Raw genomic sequence first — 17,129 nt, 5'->3', positions numbered from 1 at the left:
AAGGGGAGGCTAGATAAGTATATGTGGGAGAAGGGAATAGAAAGTAATGTCGGCAGAGTTAATTGAGGAAGGATCAAAGGCTGAAGTGGGACATAAACACCACCAGGGACTGGTTGGGCCGAAGAGCCTGATTCTGTGCTATATGTAATAATCAGGAACCAGATATTCCTAAACATTTCACCTAACATTTTTTATTTATTCCCATTCTTAGATTGCTGTCTGTTACATAAGTTCGCGACCTCACTCAGTTAACATAAAATTTGAGGAGGTGTTGTTCGGTGGGCTTTTCCTCTACCTCTGTGACTCATTCGTTGTCGCTGACTTTCTCAAAAAGTTCCTCTTTCTTAAAGGTAAGGGAATTTTTATTTTTCATTTTTGCTGAATCGACTAACAGGGGTGACCAGGGCACTTGACTGTTTGATATTTAGGTTTATTTGCTTCTAGTTGATAAGTTTCCCTATTTTGCACCCACTATATTCGGAGGCAACACTGGGTGGAAACAAAACGTAGGTCACGCCTTATCAGATAGTGCTCCGATGAAATTAATAATGAGGGTGATTTTGCATTCGCTGTGAGCGCAAATAGCGATGTGAGCGCAAAATCTCCCGAGAAGCGGAAAACGAGATTCTCACCGGCGAGATCTTGTTTTCCAATGTCCACGTCCCTCGCCGGTGATATAAGCAGCTGGATAATTCATTTAAATTAACTATATTCAGTTTATTACAATTTAAGGGCTTTCCCATCAGATGTTTCCTTCACTGAATATTCATACCTCACTAAAATGACATCACATTGGCAGGGTTTTCAATAGGTGTTCAGAAATTTGAAGCAGTTGAGGGGAACCTGTCCGGGGGGGGGGGGGGGGGGGGGGGGGGAAGGTAAGTCTAACCCCTGAGGGGAAAGGGCCATGCCCAGGCAGTGCCCTGCTACTGGACGGTCCCTCTGGGGATCCCCATTGGGTGTTTTTCCTTTATGTGAAGATGGGGTTGCCTTGATGCTTTTGATTGGGGGCAATCATCCTGACGCAGATCGGGGCACTCTTTAAAGATGGTGCCCCCGATCTCTGTGGAGCCAGCGTTGCCAGCTCTATTTGAGTGATGATGGAAACCACACCGCCAGATTCTGGCTGAAACCGACACTGAAAGAATATTGGAAGATTCGCCCATTGTTCACAGATAATCTAACCATCCGTGTAGTCTGGAGGACAAAGTAGCAATTGTAATACGACTGGGAAATTACACTCGCATATCGATCCATGATGAAACAGTTACTTAATGAACACAGAGGTCAAAAGCCTGCTGGTGGTCTCCGATAGTGCTTTCTAGGTGTTGCAGTCTTCCTCCCTGAGACATATCTTTTGATGTTTGCTCCATGGTCTACCTCTTCGAGCTGGAACAAGTTGGCTCTCCTGACATAGGGGCTGGTTTAGCACAGGGCTAAGTAGCTGGCTTTTAAAGCAGACCAATGCAGGCCAGCAGTGCGGGTTCAATTCCCGTACCAGCCTCCCCGAACAGGCGCCTGAATGTGGCAACTAGGGACCTTTCACAGTAACTTCATTTGAAGCCTACTTGTGACAATAAGCGATTTTCATTTCATTTCATTTTACCCATTTCTAGTTTCCACAGAACAGTGTATCATCACTTTACTTCAGCTGCAGCTGGTACAAATGTACAATCAACCAAAAGGATGATGCCAGTTGCTTATTCCTTTCCCCTAAAGTTTGACTACACTTTGGTTGGAAAGTTCTTCAAATGACAGATAGGTTGCAATTGATAGCAAATGGCTGCTAGCTCTTGTTATGAAGTGGGAGAACAACATTTCAATTTTGGGAGAATTACAGAGTTTAGAAGATGAGCTTTGAAGGTTTGTAAATTAATATTACTTACATTTAAATTTAAAGGTGCCACACTTTGTGTGATTTGTCAAGACCGAAGTTCATTACGCCAAACAATTGTACGCCTGGAGTTGGAAGATGAATGGCAGTTCCGACTGCGTGATGAGTTCCAGACAGCCAGTAGCAGTGATGATAAGCCACTTTATTTTCTTACTGGACGGCATATTTAAACTCACTTCAGATGGCAAGAAACAATAAGCGAGGGTGATGGGTGGCACTAAAAACAGTATGATAAAGCACAATTTATAATTCCATGTGAAGGGTAAGGTGGCACAGTTGTGTAGAAAAAACATATCGAAGTTTGTTGGTAGTCTGACGACAGTCACTTTAACAAATAATTATCTCAGAACAGAAACATAGCCCACAGGTTCTGAGATCAGTTCCTTCAGCAACTCCAGAAAAGAGTTTGTTACGTGATTTGTGAGGAAAATGGCTTTACATACGACTTGTTACATCAACCTATACATCATGGCAGAAAAAGGCAGCATGAGCTGCAGAATGTGTATTTTTCCATCATGGGTTTGACCTGTACTACTTATTTTAAAACATGTCCAAAGTAGGCTCGGATCAAAGAAGAGTGAACTACTGTCAATAGAAATACTTCACTTGAAAAGAATGGAACCAAAGCAGTGGAATGAAAGCAATTGAAGATTGTATGTTGAAGAATCTCCACCGTCACTATTCAGACTGTACGTAATTACAGTTAAGCTCAGGGGTTTACATATAGGTGACAATGGAGAGGGGTTGTCCGTAATCATGCTAACTATTCTTATAAGTTTTTGTTGTTTTTGTAGCGTATGGTTTCATACTTATTTGATGTAATACTTCACCCTTCTTAAGTATTTTTTTAGAAAGCTCACATATCTTCTGAACATTTTAATCTAATCGCATTACTATGGAAATTGCAAGATTTCATTATCTGATGCTTTGTGGGGGTGTTGCTGTAAATTTTAATGGCATCTTGTCAAGAAGCTTTTTTGACTACACAAACTTAACTGCCACTATTTGTTTAATTGACTCTTAATTTCATGTATGGAGCTATCCATAATGCATTGAATTATAGCTTTTGGGTAGACTAATGTGCTGTCTTAACACCCAGAACATCTACATTTTTTCAATTTTAAATGTTAAAATGGTAAACGCCAAATTCTGTTAAGAGGATGGAGGCTATGTGGTTTTCATTTTCCTTTTTGTACGACACGTATATAAAAAGAGTAAATGCGCACTGGTATCACACATCTTATGGTTCTCCGCTGTGTTGCCTGTAATGTGTCATTTTTAATATTTTCTTTGTTTTCAGAGACGTTCTGCAGTTATATAAATGAATGAAACATTGGTTTAGTTGTAATTCATCCTAACTATCTCTGTGAAACATGATTTCACATTGACTAATTTTTAGGCACCTACAACAGTCTTAAGTCTGTAAGAGATCTTATATAATTCATATTAAAGAAGCAGTGATAATGTCAACAACAATTCAAATACAAAAGGGCAATTGTATAAAAATGTTAAATTAGTTATCCCCCCGACAAGTTTGATAATTTAAGCATGTGCTGAGATGATCATAAAATCATGACTTTTGTTACAAACAAAAATATTGAATAAAAACATTCCAAATTGACATATGGAGAGAGAAAAATTAAACACTTATTTATGTTACAGTTGGAAAATGTCAGTACAATGTTAAAATCAGACTACACAGGCACAGCTCTGCCAGCAACAATATGCATGTGCTGTGATAGCAAAGGTGGGTATGGGAATATCAGCTGATAAACATTGATTGTTATTAGTGAGGTAACCTTTAAATCAAACTCTTGTACTGTAAATATTGCCAATTACAAATGAAGATTTATCTCTTTTACAATGTAGTTCTCTCTACCCCTGCACTGTACACAATTTCTTGTTTGAATTTTCAACAGCAAGCATAGAACTTTAAAAACTTTAGTCTTCACCCAGTGTTATGTGAGCTTTGTACAAAAGATATCTGCCTTGGGGGTTTATGGATTTTAAAGATATCATATGAAATTGGTGTTGGGAGATGGATTATGACACCATTATTGTCACGGATCTCAGGTAGCTTTGTATTACATGAATGTATTGCTGAAGTTCAAATTCCACTGACAGGACATCGTGCTACATTTTGCTTAATTGGCTGAGACTAGAAGTAGCTAAATAAATTATAGACCTCTCCATCTGAGTATTTGGTTTATATGTACATTTGTAACAGGTATTGTTTGGATCATGTCTTGTCCTTCATAATCTAACCTTCAGTTATTGTGAAATCAATATATTTTGCTGTGATTGGCAATCTGCCGTTGCATAGCATCCAGTCTTGTCACTGAACTTTGTGCATTTTATGATTGAATGTATGTTGTGTTAGTTAGAACACCATTGTAAATTCACTTTTAAATTTGTAGTGCATAATATAAATTCTTCTGCATTTGTTGTACGCTACATACCATGAACAAGTTAGATAGGCCAATTGGAAAAATAAGTGGAAACTCAAGTTTCAGGCTGGAGTGATAACTTTCTGCTCTAGTTCTGTTCTGTAACATTGTTCTTACACAGGCTTCTGCTGGTGGATGATTTCCTGGTGTACTATGTGTAGTGAATGTGAAACATACTCTTTATAAAATATATTTGTGAATTTGCTACGCACAGTCTTTTCCAACTATTGGAATGTACTGCTTTCATCCATGTGATCTGCATTGGAAGAGTTAAATTGGGCTTAAGTTATTTTTTTCTTCTTTAATTTGATCTAACTCTTGATGTTGATAGCGTCCAGGTTTCAAACGATGCATCGGCTCCATAAAGCCAATCTGTGCCATGAACTGCAGCTACTCTGATTTGAAATTACAGCAAAGAGCAAAGCTCCAGAGATTGCATTATCTCTTGGCGATTATTAAGTATGCATTGGTAATAATCATTTGGAGAAGGAACATCTAGACAAAGAAAAGCAGTGTTAGTCAGAGAATAACTTTGCCCTTTTATAATTAATCCTTCATAAAATCTCTCTTGAAGAATAAAATGAAGACAGTGCAGGCTATCCTCTAAAGCAAACAACTTGGGAACACTGGTAAATTTTGTTAGTATCTTAACGGTAGTGTTCAACTCAGACACGTTGATGAACAGATGTTATTTAGTGTACTGAATCCTGAAATTAAAACAGAAAGTGCTGGAAAGCCACAAAAGATCGGGTTACTATCTCAAAAAATTTAGTTCATGTTTCAAGGTGTAACTCTTCATGTTTTATATCTTGGCATGATAACAGTGCATCTGATCATAGAAATTCTAAGCCGCCCTCTGTCCCAATCCATATGTACAACAGGAAGGGAATTTCTTGTAAGAAAAAAGGAGCATAGGGCTTAAGAGCATGGGTAGGCCAGTCAGCCCATTGAGCCTGCTCCGGCATTTGTTAAGGTCATGGTTGATCTGATTGTGGTCTCAACTCCATTTTCCTGTCTGTTTCCAACTCTGCTCTCTTTTCAAATTGTTTTTAAGCCACACAAGGCCATATATTAAAAGCTGCAAGAGGAACCAGCACCAGTCTCCTCATTTCTACTTTCAGACAGGTTGTCGTCTACAAACATTATTGAAGCTTTGGTAGCTAATTGTGTAATGTTAGAGTTCCTGATGTTTGAGCAACAGGAATCAGACACTATGGCCAGAACTTTCCAGCTGTTCATGCCGACCCATCTTCTGGTCCTGCCGACGGTGCACCCCCGCCGTGTGTTTCATGGCGGCAAAGGGTGCTTTCAATGGGAAACCCCATTGACAACGGCGGGGCCAGAAGATCCCGCCGCCGGCCAATGGTGGGCCGCCTTCCGCTGCTGCAAACATCCATTAACTTCTAATTAACTTTGGTTCCTGATACAGGGATGCGATCTTTCAGTGATGATATTACCCAAGGGAAATTCATCATGAATATAAGCATGCCAGGGATTAGGGTGAATTACATTGATTTATCACTCCATGCCTTGGCATGGTAAGATTTTGTAAAGTTTGAATACTCAAAGTAGTTAGAAATACAATTTATGGATAAATTGTAGTTAACCAATCAGAAATTGATCAATGATTCTGCCCAGTATGGTTCACCTACCTCATCCCCAACCCAGGAAAGTATCTAGACATTGAGATTCTGTTGGCCTTGCCCGTTGACTACCAAGGGAACTGAAAAAGTGTCTTTAAAGGGTTTTAAGAATCAAGTGTTGATTACTGTGATCCCCATTACAAGGATTTGCCATACCAGGGCACCATGTGCACTTTGTCTTTATGTAATTTGCTAGCTCTCAAGCTTTTGGGCACCAATAGGTTCAGTAGATATTACCAGTAGCAGAATGCGGCTCACTAAAGCTCAGAATATATCCAGTGACAGGTTCTTAGCCAAATTCTGATGTAATAATTATGTTACAAAGTCCACTTCAAGGCACCCTTGATTAGAGGTGCAGTATGCGGCACTCTCATGAGATACTTCAACAGGAGGCGAGCCCTATGTTTTCTACTTGCAAATCTTATAGCTTTCACATTAATTGTTGATATCCTAAATACGAACTAGGAGCAGGAGTAGGCCACTCATCCCTTTGAACCTGATCCATCATTTATTAAGATCATGGCTGATCTGATCGAGATCTCAGATCCACAGTTCCATCTACTCCCGATAACTTTCACCCCCTTGTTTATCAAGAATCTACTGAGTTCTGCCTTAAAAATAGTTAAAGACTCTGCTTCCACTGCCTTTTGAGGAAGAGAGTTCTAAAGACTCAAGCCTCTGAGGGAAAACATTTCTCCTCGTCTCTATCTTAAATAGACGACCCCTTATTTTTAAATAATGACCTTGAGTGCTAGATTCCCACACAAGGGGTAACATCCTTTCTACATCCACCCTGTCAAGATTTCTCTGGATCTTATATGTTTCAATCAAGTCACATTTTACTCTTCTAAACTCCAGAAAATGCAAGCCTAACCTTTCCAGTATTTTCTCATAAGATTCCAGGTATGTCCTTTTAACTCATTTACTGGTTTTGAGGCTCCATACCTAAGCTCTAGCTATACTATTCCAGGTTTTGGATTATAAAAATAGATTTGGCTTTGGCAGAAACATCACCATTGACAATATCTGGCTGGGAAGCAGTTCCAGGTTTTGTTTCCCCTCTCTTTTATATACCATCTTTCCAGTGCTAAAACATCATTACATCCTGACACCACATCTCAAAATGTGGCTCAATCACTGGTTCTGTCTCCATTGCAGCCTGCAATGCCTTTCTTCCAGCATGTGTCTTGAGTAATAGGCACATTGCAGATTCTACCATGCTGGCAGATTGAAGTAGACTTTAAATGCAAAAGCACCTCTTTTTTTCTGGTTATATATCTGTTGCTTTCATATCTAACAATTCATCGAATAGGTATGCAAAATAACACAATTGCAAAAAGAAAAAGTAAACACTGAATATGCCCACTTGGGGGAGGCTGTGACATGGTGGTATTATCGCTGGACTAGTAATCCAGAGACCCCAGATAATGCTCTGGGGACCCCAGTTTGAATCCCACCTTGGAAGGTGGTGAAATTTGAATTCAATAAAAATCTAGAATTAAAAGTCTAATGATGACCATACCACTGTTGATTGTCGTAAAAACCCATCTGGTTCACTAATGCCATTTAGGGAAGGAAATCTGTCATCCTTACCTGGTCTGTCTTCTATGTGGCTCCAGATCAACAGCAATGTGATTGACTCTTAAATTCCCCTGGGGAAAGGCAATAAATGTTGGCCCAGCCAGCGACGCCCACATCCCCTGAATGTTTTTTTAAAAATCCTGTACGTAGTGTGGTAAGGAAAAGTCCCACTCCAGCCTGAATGTTCCTTTAAGGTTTTCCCATTAATTTTCCCAGTTGGATAGTTTTCTCAATGGTCTGTATAGGATACCTTCATTTAAAAAAAAATGAGTACTACACCTGAAAGTGAGTAATCTCTTTTTTGTTGCATGTAAACAGTAGTTGATTCAAAACTAGTTTAGCTGTAGAGAATGAACAACTTAACTGTGAAGCTTAAATTATGCAATGGCTTTTTGAAACTCCATAGGATGTTTTATCTAATTGCTGCTTTATCATTATGTTAATTCCGAATTTAATTACTTTTTGCATCCCTAAATATGGTAATTTTCTTGTTGTCAACCAGACCTACCTCAAGTTTCAACATTTGTACAATGTTTGTGTTAAATTGTCTTTCTGCAAATCGTGGTCCCTTTTTGTTTTGAATGTGTTAGTTTACTTTGAATGTATTAAATTGACATTTAAACTGAAATATTGGTTGAAATGATTTCTTTATGGACAATATGTTTTTATTTTTGACATAGTTAATCTTCCACTGTTCCTGAGAGGTATACGCGGTTGAACTTACACGAGCATAATCAGTATTATTCGAAACATTAACATATTAGACAATTAGAAAAGTGATCAAAAGCCAATCAAAACAGCTTCTCACATTTATATTACACATTGAAATGAATATACAGCACAGAAACAGGCCATTCATCCCAACTAGTCCATGCCAGCATTTATGCTGCGCTCAAACTTCCTCTCATCCTTCCTCATCTAACTCTTGTCAGAATAATCCTATATTCCTTTCCCTCATACTTATCCAGCTTCCCCATAATTGCATTAATGCTATTTGCTCCAATCTCTCTTGTGAGTTTGCATTCTCTTACATTAATGTAAAGAATGCATACTGTGCTTTAATGTACACAAATGTCCACAGACACTTCACATAAGGGAGAAATGGATGCTGATGAAATGGTAGGACAAGAAGATAACAGAAGGTGTGGCTGGAGACATAGATTTTGAATATGGAGATACATGTAGGATGTTGGAGGGTTTCAGGAAAATGAAGGCTGACCCACTAATGGGAGCATTTAGTAGGAACAGAAAGAAGGACGCATGATGCGATAAATGCTGATAGGGTGAGGTGAAGCCATGAGCAGCATTTTCAAATGTGTGTTAGAGATATGGAGGTCAATAAGAACATGGGTTAGAGGTAAACCCCAAGCAGGGCGATAGGGGTTGGTGAATGATCTTAGACTTTATATTGCTCCATTGTTGTAATGATTAAATGTTCGATGGAAATCACATATATATGTGAGTAAAAAGGATTTCATAGAACTATGACCTTTGGTTACTGAACCATCAAATGCTACTTTATCAAAACCTATCATCACCATCAAAATCTCTATTAAGTCATCACTTAACCTTTGTTCCAGGCAGAACAATCCTAACTTTTCCAACCTGTCCTGATAACTGAAGACCTTCACCCATGATAACACCCTGGTAAACCTCCTCTATATCCATTTACACATTGCTTTTTCACTAATTTTCCACAATTGTCCAGATAACGCCAGCTGAGCATTAACCATTGACTTGCAAAGTTCTAGCTTGATCTTTGTTTTGTTCTTGCTTTTGCCTATAATAGTCCAAATAAACCCAGATGTATTTTTTCAATCACCTTATCAACTTGTCCTGCCACCTTAAATATTTGTGTTTATCATTTATAGTAGTCTTTCCATGTTAGCCCTCTCAAAGTGTATCACTTCACACTTCCCCACATTGAACTCGGGGCCTCACGGTAGCATGGTGGTTAGCATCAATGCTTCACAGCTCCAGGGTCCCAGGTTCGATTCCCGGCTGGGTCACTGTCTGTGTGGAGTCTGCACGTCCTCCCCGTGTGTGCGTAGGTTTCCTCCGGGTGCTCCGGTTTCCTCCCACAGTCCAAAGATGTGCTGGTTAGGTGGATTGGCCATGCTAAATTGCCCGTAGTGTAAGGTTAATGGGGGGATTGTTGGGTTACGGGTATACGGGTTACGTGGGTTTAAGTAGGGTGATCTTTGCTCGGCACAACATCGAGGGCCGAAGGGCCTGTTCTGTGCTGTACTGTTCTATATTCTATAACTCCATCTGCCATGCTGCTGGCCATTTTGGCATCCAATCTTTGTCATCCTAAAGCATATAACTACCTTCATCATGATCTGTTACTTTGCCCAGTTCTGCATCATCATCAAGTTTTATAATGCTGCTCTAGGGTGTACCGAAGTCTTAATTGTAAATAAAAATTAAGAGTAATGGGCCCAAACGTTACCCTTTGGAATACCACTGTAAACAATCTCCCAGCAGCAATAAGTCACCCATCTACTACAATACTTCTTGAGTCAGGTTTGTATCCATATCACCACTTCCTCCATCCGTTCCAGAGGTTCATCTTCTAAACAGGCTTCAAGTGTATACAAAATCTACTGCAATACCTGATCAACCCTCTCTATTTCTTCAAAGAATTTGATCAAGTTCGACACAGGTTACTATTATCAAATCCATGTCTTTCCAAATGAAAGTGTATTTGTCTATGATAATGGTTTCCAATCCCCTACTACTGATGTTAATCTGACTGGTCTGTAGTTTACTGCTTTACCCCGCTCTCCTTTCTTAAATACTTGTATAACATTAGCAACCCTGTAGTCCTACGGCACTACTCTCATACTCCATGAGACTGAAAGATTGAGACCAATGCATCTGCTTTTCTATATTTACTTCTTTCACCAATCTGGGATGGATTCCATTTCGACCAGGTCCCAGAAGAACCAATACTTTTGTGACCATGATCCAAACTATATCGCTGATTCAAGCATAGCATTATTAGGGCTTTTAAGTTGTTAAAGTCTGTTTTGTTTTGGTGCTATCGAACCAGTTTGCCAGCTACTGATAGGAAAATGAAATAAAAAGGAAAGAGCTAATGTTTTGTTAGAGTCTACAATGTCTCGGCACCTTGTAATGATAGACTTGCATTTTTTGTTGATAGCTTTGATTGCCAGATCACGCAGGTTTGAGGAGCTTGCTGCTTGTGTGATAAAGGAAAAGTCTGCAGAACACAGACACAGGAGACCATTCAATTAGGGAGGGTGAAATGCAATGTTGTATTGGTTAGGGACTATAAGTGTACTTGGGTGGTTGATACTATTCTCTGTAGTTGCGACTGGGAGTTCTGAAGGCTTTATTTCATACCTAGTGCCAGGATTAAAGGCATATCCTTCTGGCTGGAGAATAACTTGGAAAGAGAAGTGAAGGATCCAGATCATGTATCCATGGTACAAGTTGGAACCAAAGATATAGGTGAAACAGGAGCAAGGTTCAAAATGAACATAAAACTTCATAGGTAGTAATCCTTGGATTATGTTTACATTTGCATAGAGGCAAATGGACCACAAGATTGAATGCATATCTTAAAGAATGGTGTGAGAGGCAGGGGTTTTTGGCTTCAGAGAGCACTGGCAGCAATACTGTGGAAAAGGTGAGCTTGTTCCTTCGGGACGAGCGCCACTTAAACTGGGCTGGGACTAGCTTCCTGGAAAATAGAGTATATAGAGCCTTAAAATAACAAACAGTGATTGGGAGGATTCAGGAAAGGGTAAATTAAAAAGCAGTAAGGAAAATGTCTGGCTATAGAACAGAGTACAAAAATGAGATTGAATAAAGGTGGCTTGGTGGCACAGTGGTTAGCACAGCTGCCTCACAACACCATAGACCCGGGTTCAATTCCAACCGGGTGATTGTGTGGAGCTTGTATGTTCTCCCCATGTTTGCATGGGTTTCCTCCAGGAGCTTCTATTTTCTCCCACAGTTCAAAGGTGGATTGACCATGCTAAATTGCCTATTAGTGTCGGGGATAGGGTGGGGTGGACGGGGGAGTGGACATGGGTAGGGTGCTCTTTCGGAATGTCGATGCAGACTTGAAGGACCGAATGGCCTCTTTCTGCACTGTAGGGATTCTATGAAGGACTGAGAGCTTAAAATATAGTAATAGGACATTAGAGTATTAGAAAAACAAAGGTGAATTTAGGTTTGTATTGGTAAACATTAGAAATAAGGTATACTTTTTAATGTGTTTGATGATTCTGTGCCTGGAAGTTAGATTCAAGCTGGATAAAGGAGTTTGTATGTGTCGGGGTGAGTTAAGTTCAACTGTGTTTCTATTGTGCTCAGAGAAGAATAAATAGTAGGAGTAAGTTGTTGCTTAGAAACAGGAGGCTAGAGTCATAGATGTTTACAGCATGGAAACAGGTCCATTGGCCCAGCTGGTCCATGCCACCCATTTTCTATCACTAAGCTAGTCCCACTTGCCTGCATTTGGCCCATATCCCTCTATACCCTCCTTGCCCATGTGACTGTCTTAACTGCTTTTTAAAGGACAAAATTGGACCCGCCTCTACCACTGCGTCTGGCAGCCTGTTCCAACTGCTCACCTTGTGTGAAGAAATTTCCCCTCAGGTCTCTTTTGTATCTCCTCTCACCTTAAACCTATGCCCTCTAGTTCTAGACTCCTCTACCGTTGGGAAAAGGCTACTTTTCACAGTGAAAGACTTTCCTTTGTTCTTACTTTTAACTGGAAGCCAGAGCAGTTGGAGACAGGACACTGGGGAATGAAGAGAGTATCCCGCTGCAAGCAAATGTGGCACTGCCAAGAAGCATGCAGCTGCGGGACCGGAGGATCCTGCCCAATGTTAGGACATAAGGAGCATAGGGCTGCATGGCGGCACAGTGGGTAGCACTGCTACCTCACAGCACCGCGGCCCCGGGTTCGATCCCAGCCCCGGGTCACTGTCCATATGGAGTTCGCACATTTTCCCTGTGTCTGCGTGGATCTCACACCTCCAACCCAAAGATGTGCAGGGTAGATGAATTGGCCACACTAAATTGCCCCTTAATTGGAAAAAAAAGTTTTAATTATTTTTTAAACAATGAATGCTCATTAAGTATGCCAGAATATTCTGAGAGATCTTAAGGTATGTCTAAATTTAGATGCTTTTTTAATTGAAGTTTCAAAAGTAATATATTTAATGTAATTTATAGAGTTCCAACACATTGCATGTTATCTTGATGGTTAATTAAAATAATAAATTGAGACCTTAATACCTTTAAAATAAACTGAATAAATCAAAAGCATGCTTATACTCACAAATTACCTACCTGTGATGAATGTTGTATGTTCCATTCAGAAATTTTAATATCGACTTTTCCAAAAAGGTTACAAATGTCTTTTTCTAAACCAGGGGCTGGTTTAGCACCGGGCTAAATAGTTGGCTTTTAAGGCAGGCCAGCAGCATGGTTCAATTCCTGTACCAGCCTTCCCGAACAGGTGCCGGAATGTGGCGACTAGGGGCTTTTCACAGTAACTTCATTTGAAGACTACTTGTGACAATAAGCAATTTTCAGTTTTCAGTTTTTATCTTCTCAAATATCTCATGGTCATGACTTCAGAGGACTGTGTGTGTGCCATAGTGGGAGGACAATAACAAAATTTACTGTTTTTATTGAATCCAGAAAATACATTTTTTGAGGTCGGGTACGTCAGTGCACTGATGTCAATACTTATATGCATTTTGTGACTTTAAACCATCTTGCCATGGAAAGGATCTTAATGTATTCTATCAGACCATTGCTTGGCAGTTGAATATTGCAAAAAGCACAGATGTTAACAGGATAACTGCATGCTGGCACAGTTGGGCAAAGAGGACAATTAACTTCCCAACAATAAATGAAGCAATTATCTCTGGGTCATCCAGATGCCAGGCCGGATGCCTATCTTGACCGGGGAGCCTGGAACGCTGGCCCTCCTGCCTGCAGTTAGGCCTAGACTGGCACCCGCACGTCGCACACTGGCTGGAATCTTCCTCAGCCGAGTCTGGGAACGTCCCACGCCTTAATGGCCAGCCTTTCACCCAGAGGCCGGAATTGCCACGGTGGTCAGTCTGGGACATGAGGATACCATGTGAGGGGCGATGCTCCAAAACGTTCTTCTTGGACACTTCATTCTCTCTCAGGACAACAGAGGCACGGCAAACTAATCGGTTCCAACCTGGGTCTAGAAAATCAGGGAGGTGGCTCAGCCGAGTAGGTTGCAGTCTCAACGGCAGACCAGTTTGCTCCTCGTCGCCAGTTTAATAAGAACACAGTCCACACTGAGTAAAACAAACATCTTTGATTTATTACAATAACAGTTGCCGGTAGATGCTCACTGGGTGGGTCCCTTTCTAGTCAGTACCTTACTGGCCAACGTATTTCACAATGCTCATTGTATAACCGGGTGCTCCGGTTTCCTCCCACAGTCCCAAGATGTGTAGGTTAGGTGGATTGGCCATGTTAAATTGCTACTTGCTGCCCAAAAGGTTAGGTGGGTGTTATACCCAGCCCGGAACCTATTGGCTGGGGACAATTGGTTACCCCATGTTCCAATATAGACACAGAAAATAGGTGCAGGAGTAGGGCATTCAGCTCTTTGAGCCTGCACCACCATTCAATATAATCATGGCTGGTCATGCAAATTCAGTATCCCACTCCCGCTTCCTCTCCAAACCCCGTGATCCCTTTAGCCGCAAGGGCCATGTCCAGCTCCCTCTTGAATATATGAAACAAACTGGCCACAACAACTTTCTATGGTAGAGAATGCCACAAGTTCACAGCTCTCTGAGAGAAGACGTTCTTCCTCGTCTCATTCCTGAATGGCTTATTCTTAGGCTGTGACCCCTAATTCTGGATGTCCCCAACATGGGGAACATTCTTCCCGCATCTAACCTGACCAGGGCATCAGGATTTTATATGAGCTCTCCCAATGAGGGGGTCGGGTGCAGGCGTGGGCCTATTTGTTACAGACTTGATGGGCCAAATGGCCTTCTTCTGTACTGTAGAGATTCTATTCTAATGGAGTTGTACCGCCCCTCAGTGGGGAGCTCGTACTCCACAAGAACCACGGGGAAGATAATCACGTCACCCATAATTCCCGTGCAGGATATTACAGTCACCTTTAATTCTTAACTTTGGGGCAGCTTTGTTCAAGGACAGAATCAAGTGCCATTCTTTAAGGCGCTGCTGATTGTAAAATCTGGGCCAGTCAAGTTGAAGAGTGGAGGAACGCATCATCCAGCACAAGATAGGTTTCTCCACCAATATATGCTCTGCTGTCTTTTGCAACCGAGACACTCAATCATGCCACAAAACTGTTATAAATTAATAACTGATTTACTCCTTTCAGTAACAGCTGAAATTACCTCAAATTAGAACCGCCTATTTCCAGCTCATAAGGTCACCCAACCCCCAGCACTGCCTCATTGCATCAGTTTTTGAAATCCACATCTATATTTTTTATTTGCTCTAAATTGACTATTTCACTGCCATCCTGGCCTGCCTCCTTTCTTCAATAACGTCTGAGCTCACCAAAGCTCTGCTGCTCGTACTCAGACTTGTACCAAGTCCATTCCACCACCATCCCTGTGCTTATTAACATATATTGGTCCCTGCCCACTGAAACATAGAAGTGTTACAGCAACCATTTGGTCCGTCAATTCTGTGTGGGCTGTCTGCGATAGCAACTTAGCTTGTCCCACACACTCACCCTTACTTGGCCTGGCGAATATTTTCCCTGTAGGTGCTTACCCAATTCCCTTTTGAATTAAATCAATTTGACCAAGTTCTCAGGCCGTGAATTCCAGCTTGTATTGTTGATTGTTTTGCCTTACATCTCTGCCCTTTCGCCAATTAGAACAGTTTCTCTCCATCCATCTACTTTGTCTAGACTTCGCATGATTCTCCAATCTATCCATGTGATTGAAATCCCTCATCCCCAGATAGGGTACTCTTTCCAATTTGTTGCAGATTTGATGGGCCGAATGGCCTCCTTCTGTACTGTAGAGATTCTATTCTAATGGAGTTGCCCCACCCCTCAGTGGGGGAGCTCGTACTCCACAAGAACCACAGGGAATTTACATTTTTTCTGTACTTTCTCCAGAACAGTCACATCCTTCCGATAGCATGGTGCCCAGGACGGAACGTAATGCTCCATTTGAGACCAAAGCCATAACTTCCTTTTAATTGTAAACTATTCTATTTATAATGGCCAGCATCCGTTATGTCTTATTAACTGTTTTCTCAACATTCAGACTGTATGCTCTGGTATTGTGGAGTGATGTTTTGGCCATCCATCTGCAAGTGATGGATTACTCTGGTGAAAGTGGCATCCTTCTGTGTTTCATCACGTATCTGTTGAAGTTTGTGATTGGACACGGGACGTAATTCTCTAAACAGTTGTAGATGAGCATCAAAAACAAAAGGGAAAATGCTGGAAAATCTCGGCAAGTGTGGCAGCATCTGTAAGGAGAGAAAAGAGCTAACGTTTCGAGTCCGATGACTCTTTGTCAAAGCTGTGTTTCAGATTCCAGCATCCGCAGTAATTTGCTTTTCTCTAGGTGAGCATCAATATCTTTGATTGATTCTGTTGGTGTGATATATCTGTCAATCGATCTTGATGAGTGTCTGGCTATGATTAACTCTTTTCCTGGAGTATAGATAAGGTTAAAATCATATCTGCGCAATTTCATCATAAGTCGTTGCAGTCTAGGTGTCATATCGTTCAGATTCTTGTCGATAATGTTAACAAGTGGACGATGGTCCATTTCCACAGTAAATTTTGGTAAGGCGTATATTGTCATGTGAGAGTGCCTTTAAGAAATGGATGTTTATTACTGCAGTGATGTCAGAGAGTGGGTGGAGCTGGGCTGTCTGTCAGCATTTTACTTTCGCTTTAGGCTTTTTGCTGCAGGTAAGCTTGGTTTCATTTTAGTTTTGGAGAAGCTGAAATCACAACAGGATGTGTATGAATCTCTGCAAGCTTATGAATGTTCATTTGCTGATTTCAACGTGGGAACTGCTCTCAATAGTGAATTTAAACCTGATCTTTGTGTTAAAAGGGTCTTTTGTCTTAATGCTGTTTGGGAATTTATTAAGGATTGCTTAATGTTGTATTCTTTGGGGGTTGTATTTGAATTGATGGTTGCTAAGATGTTCACTATGTTTTAAAAATGTTAACTTGAGTTCATAGAATAAACATTGTTTTGTTTTTTAAAATACTTTTCCATTTCTGCTGTACCACACCTGTAGAGTGGGCCGTGTGTTTCCCCTACCACAATCTATTAAAAGTTGTGGGTCAGGTGAACTCCATGATACACTTTAGGGTTCTCTCAATCCTTGGCCCATAACAAATTGGGGGCTCAAGGGTGATAAAAGTCTATCTGTTGGATTGGCTTAGTGAACTTAAAGACAGTGAGGGGTGAGCATTTTGTGGTTGCTTCTCAGGTGCGGTATTCCAGTTTAAGTGGGGAGTGTGTTGTGGACAATGGCTCTTTCAGAGGCTCTGAAATTTTTTGGGGG

At 40.8% G+C, this 17,129-nt stretch overlaps 1 protein-coding gene across 3 annotated transcripts in view; it reads left to right on the top strand.

The window, feature by feature from the left end:
- greb1l (GREB1 like retinoic acid receptor coactivator) overlaps positions 1 to 7,323 on the top strand; it is a 373,269-nt gene extending 365,946 nt beyond the window's left edge. For all 3 annotated transcript variants that reach the window (XM_038809210.1, XM_038809211.1, XM_038809212.1), the window contains 2 exons: positions 212 to 350; positions 1,901 to 7,323. In XM_038809210.1, the coding sequence (XP_038665138.1) occupies positions 212 to 350; positions 1,901 to 2,064 (303 nt within the window). In that variant the 3' untranslated portion in view covers positions 2,065 to 7,323. The remainder of the gene's footprint in view (positions 1 to 211; positions 351 to 1,900) is intronic.
- Positions 7,324 to 17,129: the final 9,806 nt, after the last annotated feature.

This window comes from Scyliorhinus canicula, chromosome 10 (assembly GCF_902713615.1).
Source record: "Scyliorhinus canicula chromosome 10, sScyCan1.1, whole genome shotgun sequence".
Taxonomy (NCBI): domain Eukaryota; kingdom Metazoa; phylum Chordata; class Chondrichthyes; order Carcharhiniformes; family Scyliorhinidae; genus Scyliorhinus; species Scyliorhinus canicula.
Note: the sequence above shows the minus strand (reverse complement) of the source record. Positions and strands in the feature narration are given on the sequence as shown.